The sequence below is a fragment of the Fistularia commersonii genome, chromosome 35, assembly GCF_037954325.1.
Source record: "Fistularia commersonii isolate RoL2024-O1a breed Wild chromosome 35, RoL_Fcom_v1.0, whole genome shotgun sequence".
Lineage (NCBI taxonomy): Eukaryota > Metazoa > Chordata > Actinopteri > Syngnathiformes > Fistulariidae > Fistularia > Fistularia commersonii.
Window position 1 is genome coordinate 148,914 of NC_141318.1, and position 11,600 is coordinate 160,513.

The 11,600-nt window shown below is 59.1% G+C and overlaps 1 protein-coding gene across 2 annotated transcripts; it reads right to left on the bottom strand.

Moving 5' to 3' along the window:
* Positions 1-1,690: 1,690 nt before the first annotated feature.
* On the bottom strand, positions 1,691-11,018 carry emsy (EMSY transcriptional repressor, BRCA2 interacting). Of its 2 annotated transcripts, none has more exons than XM_086142269.1 (21): positions 10,878-11,018; positions 10,083-10,191; positions 9,405-9,504; positions 9,213-9,287; positions 8,944-9,119; positions 8,717-8,872; positions 8,318-8,577; positions 7,781-8,018; positions 7,496-7,705; positions 7,176-7,325; positions 6,842-7,015; positions 6,584-6,720; positions 6,311-6,484; positions 5,228-5,417; positions 4,817-4,984; positions 4,562-4,723; positions 4,345-4,478; positions 3,950-4,168; positions 3,637-3,873; positions 2,538-2,918; positions 1,691-2,309 (listed from the first exon to the last, which is right to left on the bottom strand). In XM_086142269.1, exons 2-21 carry the CDS (start codon positions 10,186-10,188, stop codon positions 2,136-2,138), a joined length of 3,621 nt encoding a protein of 1,206 aa, XP_085998395.1. In that variant the 5' UTR covers positions 10,189-10,191; positions 10,878-11,018; the 3' UTR covers positions 1,691-2,135. The 2 variants fall into 2 exon arrangements, with proteins under 2 accessions (XP_085998395.1, XP_085998393.1); XM_086142267.1 differs by having other exon boundaries at positions 4,817-5,113; positions 5,198-5,417.
* Positions 11,019-11,600: the final 582 nt, after the last annotated feature.

Consider the following 11,600-nt stretch of genomic DNA (forward strand, 5'->3'; position numbering starts at 1 on the left):
ACAGATCAAATACTTGGAACGCTGACGTTCTAGTTTGGTTGGTTGTTGTTCCTGCGGGCAGAAGGAACCTTCACGAGGTGTTTTCATCTCATGGCCAACTCAGATCCACCTCCACCTGTCAGCAGCACCCCCCCGCTGGAAGGGGCTGGAAGCTCCCGCTCTCCGCCTGGCTCTTCTTTAACAGCAGATGTTCCACGTCAGAACCCACATTCCTTTGTTTGTAGCTTCACACAGCTGTTTAGCATTAGCCAGTTAGCTGATCTGGACCTCCAGGAAGCCGGAGGTTGGTTCTCCTCTGAAGTCATGTGTCGTCAGTGTGATGGACGTTCCCTGCAGGTTCTACGTTCTCCATCCTGGGACCTGTGGCCGCCTCATATATGGTCCTTCATCTCATGAATCATTTGGAAGGGAGGGTTCTGGTGATCTGCAGATCCACAACCTGGAGGACGTGGACATCCAGCCCCCAGCGGCCCCCCCTCCTCCCACAGTAGATCCATCAGTCCAGGTGATCCTGGTGTTTGCTGACGGGTTCCGTGTTCTGTTTCAGATCAGGGTTCTGTTTGACGTCCAAGATGGATGTGGTGTTTATTGGGACCTCGCTCCAGGATCTCCTCCTCCTCCTCCTCCCCTCTTCTGGCTCCGGGGCTGCAGAACCCTGGGAAAGGTCGGAGGTCATTTCCTCCCGGTTCTATGAAACCATGGAAAGCCCACAGGAGATCGGGCATGAGAAAAGCCGTCAGCGTGGCTCAGATTGTTCTCCGGAGAGTTCTGGGTTCTTCGGGATTCGTGACGGACCTTAAAGCCTCCGCCGGTCCTGCAGAACACCAGGAACAAGAGGAATGTGACGTTTCCCCGGAGGTTCTTCTGCGAGAACATGAGGAGCTCAGAAGCTGCCTGGAAACCCGGGCAGCTCTTCTGGCTGTTCTCAGCACTCAAGAGTTCACGTAAATACTCAAAAATACTTCTAATGCCCCCGTCCCCACACACACACACACACACACACACACACACACACACACACACACACACACACACACACACACACACACACACACACACACACACACACACACACACACACACACACACACACCATGAGGGTTCCTCCTCTGAGCAGAGAACATCCAAAAGAAGCTCCTGTTCCAAAGGTTGGTGTGCAGGTGAATTAACTGGAAGGGGTTAGCGTGATGCTAACCAGAAACACATGTCCAACCAGCCAATCAGATGACAGTATTCTCACAGCCGCCTCCTGGGTCCACGCCAACACCAGTGTGTGTGTGTGTGTGTGTGTGTGTGTGTGTGTTCGCGTGCTCACGGCCAGCCTGCCTGAGTGTTCTGAAGGTTCAGCATGGAGAACCCAGGTTCTGCCTGCTCCAGGGCAGCAGGTGAGGACCTGGTCAGACCGGAACCAGATTCTAGATTGGACCGGACCCCCATCGAGCTAATGCTAACGAGCGTGGTAGATCAGCGCCTTCCTTGTTCTTCATGAACTCCACAGGTTTCACCAGGTCCTCCTACCCTCTGGGCCCACACGAGCTCAGGAGGCTTGTAGTTCTTCTAGTTCAGGGTTATTGGAGTCGAAGAGTTGAAGGCTCCAATAACCCTGAGAACATCCACAGGTTCTAGAAGGTTCCCGTGCTCTCATCCACCTGAGGCTGCTGTGAAGTGGAACCTGCTGAGAAGCTGAGAATTTGTGGAGGAGCTTCTACTGGTTTATTGTGCAGATCACAGATGTTCTAGTTTGAGAAGGTAAAAAACAGAAATGCAAAAGACAAACTTCACTAGAACGTTCTGGTCCAGAATACGGACCTCCTCCCTTCTCCAAATACCAGTCTGATGAGGTCGTCTCGTGACGACATCCCATAGCGGACTCCGTCAGGAGCGCTCCGCGGGAGGTCAACGCCTCCAGAATGTTCTTCTGTCCCAACATCAGGAAGTCTGAAGGACCGGCCGACGTCCACGATACGGCGTCTGCGGTCCAGGAGTGAAGGTCCAGGAGTGAAGGTCCAGGAGTGAAGGTCCGGAAGCAAGACCTCCTTCTGCACCTCCGCTTCCCTCCCATGAACGCACGCCTGACCTCGGCCGTTCGTGGACAGAAGACTATCTTACACAGGAGAGCCGGAGAAGGTCCGGGTCTAGGGCCGGGGGGGCGGGCTGGACTCGTCGTTGCTGCTGTCCACCTCCTGCTCCATGGGGCTGTCCTCCTCCTCCTGCTGGCTGGTGTAGTTGGTGATCTCCAGGAAGCCACTGGGCTCCACCACCACGTTGGACTGGCTGGAGTCAGGAAGGATGGAGTACTGAGGGATGACCTGTGCACACACACACGCACGCACGCACGCACGCACACACACACACACAGAGTTCTTCATCACTGATGGGTGAAGTCACCCTAAAGGTTCTGAGCTCCTGACTAAGAACCGATCATCTGGTCCCGGTTTCCTTTTGACTCAGAGATGATCTAGGAGGATCATGGTGACTCAGAGTGTGTGTGTGTGTGTGTGTGTGTGTGTGTGCGGAGCTGCTCTTCAGTTCCTCACCTCGATGACCTCCAGGTCCTCCTTGCTGCTCTGGGCCTGGAGGCCCGGCAGGCAGCTGAAGGTCTGGGCCTTGGGGTGGTGCAGGGCGGAGCCGGAGCTGCTGATGAACTGGGCGGAGGAGGTCTGGACCTGCAGGTTCTTCCCCAGAGGCCCGCAGTCGCTGGAGGAGTCCACCACCATGGGCTCGGTGCTGGGGTCGATCTCCGCCTCCATCATGGAGATCTTCAGGATGTCCGACACCGAGGCCTTGTCCCCCCCCGGGCCCGAGCTGGACTCGGGGAGCAGCTTGGCCGCCGCCTCGCCGCTGGCGAAGACCGTCGGGGCCAGGTGAGGACCGCCGAAGGTGATCTTGGTGACGGCGGCGCTCTGAGTGATGATGGGCTGAGGACACAAGAAAGCCGGGTGAACATCTCGCACACCTGGAGGCCCACCGAGCCCCCGCCGGGACCCTCTGTCGGGGGGGCGTCGGGAACCCCACGAGTGCGAGGGAACCATCTGACGCTACGACGTGCGGCCCCCTTTTCCGGCCGATGGACCTGAAGCTACCTCAGATGCTTCTAGAGGTGAGGACGTTCTCCTGGAGAACCAACCTTCTAAGGCCAGCTCACAGAAAGCTGGAGCTGCTGGTTCTACAGTTGGACCTGAGGGCAAGCAGCAGGTGTGTGTGTGAGTGTGTGTGTGTGTGTGTTCTTGTCAGTGGGGATGGGGTGGTGGTTCTGCAAAGGAGGTGTGTGTGTGTGTGTGTGTGTGTGTGTGTGTTCTTGTCGGTGGAGATAGGGTGGTGGGCCTGCAGAGGAAGTGTGTGTGTGTGTGTGTGTGTGTGTGTGTGTGTCACCTGTGTGTGTGTGTTCTTGTCGGTGGAGATGGGGTGGTGGGCCTGCAGAGGAAGTGTGTGTGTGTGTGTGTGTGTGTGTCACCTGTGTGTGTGTGTTCTTGTCGGTGGAGATGGGGTGGTGGGCCTGCAGAGGAGGTGTGTGTGTGTGTGTGTGTGTGTGTGTGTGTGTGTGTGTGTGTGTCACGTGTGTGTGTGTGTTCTTGTCGGTGGAGATGGGGTGGTGGGCCTGCAGAGGAGGTGTGTGTGTGTGTGTGTGTGTGTCACCTGTGTGTGTGTGTTCTTGTCGGTGGAGATGGGGTGGTGGGCCTGCAGAGGAGGAGGGTGAGACATGGAGGTGTGCAGGGGTCTGTGCAGGGTGGAAGGCGCCTGCTGCAGGCGGGGGAGCTGCGGCGTCAGCGGCGGCTTTCCCTCGGGGGGCGGGGCCTTGGCGGCGGTCTGCGGCGGCGGCGCCGGGGGTCGGTCCTTGGGGGGCGGGGCTCCGGCCGGGGGCTTGGCCTGGATCTGCCGGCCGCGGAGAGGTTCTCGGTCAGACCGGAGGTCGGAGGAGGTCGGAGGAGGTCGGAGGAGGACGTCTCACCTGAGGTTTGCTCTGGAGCTGCGGCGGCGGCGGCTGCGAGGAGGCGGGGCCGGGGCGGCTCTCCTCCGGCTGGCCGGCGGCGGCGGGCGGGGCCACGGCAGACGCCGCCCCCGCGGAGGACGACTGGACGGCCCTGTAGAACAAACCCGTCTGAGGGTCCAGGGTGTCCCCCTCCAGATCCCCGACCTCCAGGACCGGCTCCGCCTTACTGTCTGGGGGCTGAGACATGGAGGACATGGACTGAACACTTTAGACACAGAGGTGTGTGTGTGTGTGTGTGTGTGTGTGTGTGTGTGTGTGTGTGTGTGTGTGTGTGTGAGTGTGTGTGTGTGTGTGTGTGTGTGTGTGTGTGTCGCGTGGCGCTGCAGGAGAAGGTCCTCCTCCACCCAACTAACCTGTGACGCTGCTGGGGTGGCGGCTGCTTTGGTTACCACGGTAACAATGCTGCCTTTGAAAGGCTTCCCAGGCTGCTGGTTGGAGGACACCACCACGTCCTCCTCCGAGGACACCGCGGGACGGATGGACTTCCCTGGGGGGAACCACAGTCAACACACTGGTGCCCTCTCACACACACACACACACACACACACACAGGAAGGATCAGATCCAGACCTGCTGCCCCGGGTTCGGGACCGGGACCGGGACCGGGCTCTGGCTCGGAGCTGGAGGGTCGGGGGGACTCGGGCCTCCTGTCGGGGCCCAGCTGGAGAGGGACGGCCATCTGGCTCAGGTCGATGGTTTGATGCCGGGGCTTGGACTCGCCCTTCTCCTTGACTGAGACACAAACACCAGTTCCCGATCTGCACTTCCTGTGGACCTCCGCGACCAGATGCGGGTCCTGGTTTTGGGCAGGAGCCGGGAACCCACCTGAGCTCTGCTGCAGCTCCAGCAGGGCCTTGATGGTGGACGTGGCCGACTGCGACTCCACGCCGGACACCTCCTGGTAGATGATGGTGGGCGTGGCCTCCACGGCCACTTCCTGCTCGGTCCAGTCCTGCTCTCTGGAGGAAACCACGTGTAGCACCGGCTGAGCATCTGGGGCGACAACAGCGAAACCTGGCGGTGAACCACGAGATCTACAAAGGGTTCTTCTGCCGAGGTCCCATCTGGATCGGGCTCTGGGGCCGGCCACAGTGAAACCCGGCCAGAGGCTTACGGTGCTCTCTAAAGCGGGTTTTGGAGACACCTGGACCATCAGTGCTTTAGTTGATGTGACCGGAGGTCTGTGACAAAGGGTAAACAGATTACCGGCGGATGAAGAGTTAACGGTCAGATTACCGGCCGTCTCTCCTGCCGCCCCTGCGCCCTCCGAGCCGGGCACCTCGTCCTTGGACCCGTCCGGACCTGGACCCTGACCCGGCCCCGCCTCCACGGAGCGCGTCACCTGCTGCAGCGTCTCGGTGACCAGCTGGCGCGTCTGCTCGCTGACCACTGCTGCCTGGAAGACCGGCTTGGGCTTGATCAGGACCTGCAGGACCACCAGGAGGACAGGGGACTGGATCAGAGGGACTTGTCCTGCCCCCTCTGAGGTCTGAAGGTATAGCAGAATTACATCTGAGCTGAGGTGAAAGGGACTTGTAATCCGACCCCGGAGGTCAGAGGGTATCATAGTGCTAAGAGGTGTGAGGGACTTGTCCTACCCGCTCTGAGGTCTGAAGGACCAGCAGTACAAACTCCTCAGGCAGAGGGTAAGTACCCTACGAGTCAGGTCCTGGTACAGTAGTGGTAACACTGAGGTCAGAGGGACTGCTGGTGCTGGCCTTAGATAACGTGAAGGTATTTGTTGTCCAGTAATAACACTTAAATGCCTTGTGTTCTTCCTTCATGCCTCAGAGTTTCAGTCCAAAGACTGACTTCCTGTGTAGGTCCAACTTCTGCAGAAGCAGCGCTTCCCCTTCGTCCAACCCTTATCTCAGCCCCCGGCCCTCCACCCCGATCCGTAACGAAACTCAGACTGCCTGCAGGGAGCCCTGATCCAGAGAACACCACCTGAGGGATCCCCGCCGGAGAGGACTCCATGGAAGAGGACTCCATGGGAGAGGACTCCATGGAAGAGGACTCCATGGAAGAGGACTCCATGGGAGAGGACTCCATGGAAGAGGACTCCATGGAAGAGGACTCCATGGGAGAGGACTCCATGGGAGAGGACTCCATGGAAGAGGACTCCATGGAAGAGGACTCCATGGGAGAGGACTCCATGGGAGAGGACTCCATGGAAGAGGACTCCCCCAGAGATGGGTCTTCTTTCCTTTGCCTCTTTTCTAGTGACCTTAGAGGCCAGAGGACCTTGTGGAAGGTTCCACAGAGGTGACGGCACGCTCTGCCCACCGGACGTTCTTCCAGACCTTCTGCTGGGCTCACCTGCGTCTTGCCCTGCTGGCCGTACACGATCTTGGTGGGGATGATCTTGGTGGCGGCGGAGGGCGAGGCGGCGCTCATGCCTTTGGGCTGGGTGACGATCATCTTGGTGATGGGCCTGGAGGTGGTGATGATGGCGGGTTTGGATCCCTGGACCGCCTGCAGGCTCTTCTCCCCCTGGAACACACACAGCGCCGCACCATGTCTCCAGAAGCTCCCGGGGCCGGCCGGGCCGATGGCAGCGGCGCCTGGCGGATCAATAATCGTGGTACTGACCCCGGCGTTCAGGAGCGTGGTCACCACGTTCTTCCCTGGAAGGCCTTGGATGGTCGCTCCCTTGCCGGTAGTTTTCTGGACCACGATGACATTAGGTTTGGAGGTCATGGGGATGGTGGTGATCTTGGTGGTGGTTCCTGCGGTGGAGAGACGACACACGTCCTCTGACCACACGTGGGCGCGTGCCTGCGATTGTGTGTGTGTGTGTGTGTGTGTGTGTGAGCCGTGGCGAGCTACCACCAGGGGGCACCGGCCTACCCGACACGATGTTGCTGCTGATGATCTTCCCCCCCAGGGTGGCCAGGGACTTGGGCACCACAGTGATGATGTTTCCGCTGGTGGTCTTCACATAGGTGGCACCGCCGCCGGACGCAGAGAGCCTGGCGCCGATGTTGGGACTCACGGTTGGCCGAGTGTAGGTGGCCTGGGTGGCTGCACACACACACGCACACGCACACGCACACACACACACACACACACACACACACACACACACACACACACACACACACACAGCACTGATTTACCAAAGGGGCAGGAGTGTGTGTGGATTCCAGGTAACCCATGGTTGGGTCTGTAGTTCAAATCCCACCTGTAGGCTGAGTCACCAGCTTGGTGGTCATGATGGCGCCGTTGCTACTGACGACCATGATGGGCGAGGAGCTGCTGCTGGACAACGCCACCGATGAGGGTTTGGGCAAGATCTTACTGGGCTGAACCTGCTGGGTGATGATCTTCACTCCTGAGCACATGCATGCATGCATGCACACACACACACACACACACACACACACACACACACACACACACACACACACACACACACACACACACACACACACACACACACACACACACTTGGTGAGGACCGGCATGAAGCGGCGAGGGTCCCGCGAGGAGGCGTGTCCTTACCGGACTCCTGCTTGATCTGGATGGTGGGCTTGGTTCCGGGGGAGGTGCTGGTGCTCGGACTCTGGCCGGCGCCCCCTAGAGGCGAGCTCTGCAGCTGCTTGGGCGACTGCTGCTTGGGGAACTGGGCCAGGATCTGGGTGGGGGAGCCCACCAGGGTCTTCGGGGAGGGCAGGCGGGCAGAGGCCACCTTCACCGCCGCCGAAGAAGCGCCTGCGAGGACAGCGGACATTTCTCCAGGGTGTCCTCCTGGATCGAGGAGACGGTACGGCGGCGGCGGATACTTACACGTGGTGATGGTGGACATGACGACCGAGGGCGTGGAGGAGACCACCGTGGTGACGGCCACGGTGTTGGAGGGGCCGGAGGTGGAGCCGGCCGGGAAGACCACCGTCTGCTTCTGGGTGGGCGTGGTCAGGATGGAGGTGGAGCCCAGCTTGGACACGGCGGCGTTGTTGTGGGTGTGAGCCTTGGACAGGATGTTGGGCACGAAGCTGGAGCTCGGGGAGGTGGTCACGATGATCACCTGGTCAGAGACCGCCTGCCGTCAGAACCTTCCACAGCGGCTTCACAGATTACACCCGAGAAGCAACTTCGACGCGTGGATGGATAAGCGGACGTCGCGTCCGGAATGGTCTCCGTCCAGGACGGGAACATCTGACCTGTCTGTGGGCCTACAGAAACCGAACATCTCGAGCGGGACGTTCTCCTCCGAGCGAGGAACGTCCAGCAGAACACCTGGTTCCACCTGACAGGGAGCGACGAAGATTCGACACCCGGAGCTCTAACTACTGATAAGTCAGTGACCCGACGGGCCGAGCGCACCTTCTGCGTGGTGGTGCTGGTGGTCTGGATGGTGGGCTTGGTGAAGGTGATCTTGACGGGCGAGAGGTGCGGCGGCAGCGAGTTGGCGATGCTCTGCATGATGTTGCTCATCTTGGGGCTGCTGCTCACCGGCACCGCCACACCCTTCGGCGCCGGCGCCGAGGCCTTGGCCACGTCCTTCAGCATCACCGGCGAGGAGCTGGAAGAGTTGGTCCTCCTCCTCTTCCGGGGCTTCTCGTCCTCGTCGGAGCAGCTGACGCCTGGCGGGGGAGCAAAGGGGCGGAGTCAGAGGCCGGGCGGCTTCACGGCTCCCGAGCGGCGTCGGCGACCTGCTCCGCCTCCGCCCGGCGACGCGCGGGTGAGGGCGAGGTCCGGGAGCTCGCGCTTCGGTCCACTCACTCTTCACGTAGACGGTGCTCCCGCTGGGCAGGACCACCACGTTGGACGAGGGGCTGGGGGGTCGAGGGGACTTGACGCCGGCCCCGACGGCGCAGCCGGTGGCCGTGGAGCTGCTGGAGGTGCAGGTGGTGCTGGTGTAGGAGTAGCAGACGACCACTGCGGGGACCAGATGGACGTCACCAACCGCGGCCGGAGGGCCGGGACGCCGCCCGAGAGCGACCACCCACCTTCTTTGTTCCCCGTCTCCGCCGGCAGCAGCAGCGAGGCGTTCTGATTGGCCGTGGCGCTGGCCACGGCGTTGGCGGTCACGGTGAAGGCCGTCTGAGGAACAAGCCTGGGCATCAGTGGAACCAGTCGCCGTCCCTCGATGGACCACTCCGAAGAATTGTTTGGACCCGACATGCTGGAAGACAATGAGCGATCGGTCCGGACCGGGTCCACCTCAGACCGGTCCGGACCAGCCAAGCTAGAGGAAGCTGGAGGAGATGTCGCTTACTGGTAAGCGATGGTGGTGAGTCGCTCATCATTGACGGCCCTGCGGACTTCAGCCCGGTGCCGCTCTGTGGAGATACTGTGTGTGTGTGTGTGTGTGTGTGTGTGTGTGTGTATGTGTGTGTGTGTGTGTGTGATCAGTGCCACAGTAGAACTTTAGGAGGAGCAGAGTGTTGAGAACGTGAAGCAGATTTACCCCAGGATCTTCGTCAGCTCCCCAAGAAGGTCCTTCTTGTCCTTGGTCAGGTCCCCCTGGGCTCGCAAGGCGCTGATGACCCCCGCATAGGCCTCCAGCTCTGAAGGTGTCCGAACACACACACACACACACACACACACACACACACACACACACACACACACAGACATGCACACACACACGCGCACCATGTTGAAGAAGATGACATCAATAAAGAGGTTCCAGCTTGAACGTAGAAGATCAGACTTCCACAAGTTCTTCCAACAAGAACTAACAAGCACTCAAAGAGTTAATGAGCATTTGACGTAATAAACTAAATTCCAGGTCATTGAGGAGCACCAGCACCTCCTGGTGGACCAAGACTGCAGCTGAGGTCCTGCTGTGTCCTAGTCAACACCAATCCGTGTGTGTGCGCATGTATGACACAAGTGTTGACGTTTCTCTGAGATCCAAGATGTTCCCTCAGCCGTCCAACATCCCTTCTGTTTTAATCTCCTGAAGCAGATGTGAGATGTTCCACCTAGGTCCACCATCCTCCAAGACCTTCCCGGACCAGATTGACATCTAACAGCAGATTGTTTCTCTGAGGTCATTCTGAAGACATGGCGTTGGTCTGCAGGATGTTCTTCCAGGACGGCTGAGAAGGTGCAGAGGACTTTCCGACAAAGCGCTCCTTACCCAGTTTCCGCAGGATCCTCTTGCACTCGTCCCTCCCCAGGTCCAGGATGGTGGGCCAAACCACCGGCATGGTCCCAGTCAGCACCGGCTTCTCCAGCTGAATCATGAGCTGGAAGGTGGAGACACTGAGTCAGACCCCGACCAGCCCCGACACGGAGGGTTCTGCCCGGTCCCGGTTCCGGTCCGGCGGTCTGGACGAACGCCTTGGAGAACCGGAGAAGCCGCTGCTCCCCCGGAGCTCCGCGTTCATGTTTCAAAGCACCATCTAGAGACGTTACAGGTCCTCCAGATGTCAGAGAAGCTGCTTCCAGCGGCTGCTTCTGAGGGAGAGGCTCCGGCCAGCGTCCGTCTGGACGGGATACTGATTACCGATCATGATCGATCCGCTTACAACCAGGGGTTTGGCGACGACCGGACCGGTCTAAGACCCGCGGGTTCGGGTTCGGCTCTCACCGGGGACCGCTGATTTTTTCCAGGGCCCACGGAACCGGGACTTTTCCGAGTGTTTACCCGGCGCAGGGCTGCGAGCGGGCCGCGGGGAGGAGGAGGCGGTGAACCGGGGAGCTCCTCCACCGGGGGCCGGGGTTCGGGGGACGGAGGGACAGAGGGGGCTCGGCTGATTTAGCCAACATGATTCTGCCCCAGTAGCGGCGAGCGCAGTGAGAGCCGGGCCGCCGTCCCCTCCCCTTATTCGCATCTACAAGCTCCGGAAACACCAACTCAGACCGGGCCGGTCCAGCGGTGGATCCCAGCCCGGGACGAGCCGCCGGAGCGGGACGCTGTGTGGAGGCTTACCGTAGCCTGTTAGCCTGTTAGCCTGTTAGCTCGTTAGCCTGCTCCTGCCGCCCACCCTCCTTCAGCGGGGCGAAACCGAGGCCTTCGGCGGGTTCAACCTCACAACCATGACGGCCGGAAGGGTTTAACTGAGCGGCCGCATCCTGGGGGTCCAGCCCGGAACAGTGCGGGCGAAAATACCCGAGATTTATAACCGAAACAGATGAATTCCGACGGCCGCCCCTGCTCTGTTTACGTTGGTCAGGCTAACTAGCTGCTGGAAGGGCTTCCTCTGCGCGGGTCACCCGCGGAGGCGACATCCTCCCATCCGCGGGGCGACTACTGCCACCTAGCGGTTATTCGCGGTACTGCAGCCCATACAACATCTATCTATCTATCTATCTATCTATCTATCTATCTATCTATCTATCTATCTATCCATCTATCCATCTATCTATCTATCTATCTATCTATCTATCTATCTATCTATCTATCTATCTGTCCGTCTGTTGTTTTGACAGATGTCAGAGGAAGGTGGTCTTTTTTGACATCAGTGATGATGGTGAGATGAGATGAGAACAACTTTATTTATCCCGAAGGAAATTGTTGTGCAAGAGTTTCAAGTAAAAACATAACAGTAATAGATAATAGTAGGAAGGAGGAAGAATAAGAAATACAATGGAACATAAATTGTCTGAACTGTTAACTGTTAACTACAAAGATTTGAACATTCCCTGCGGCTGA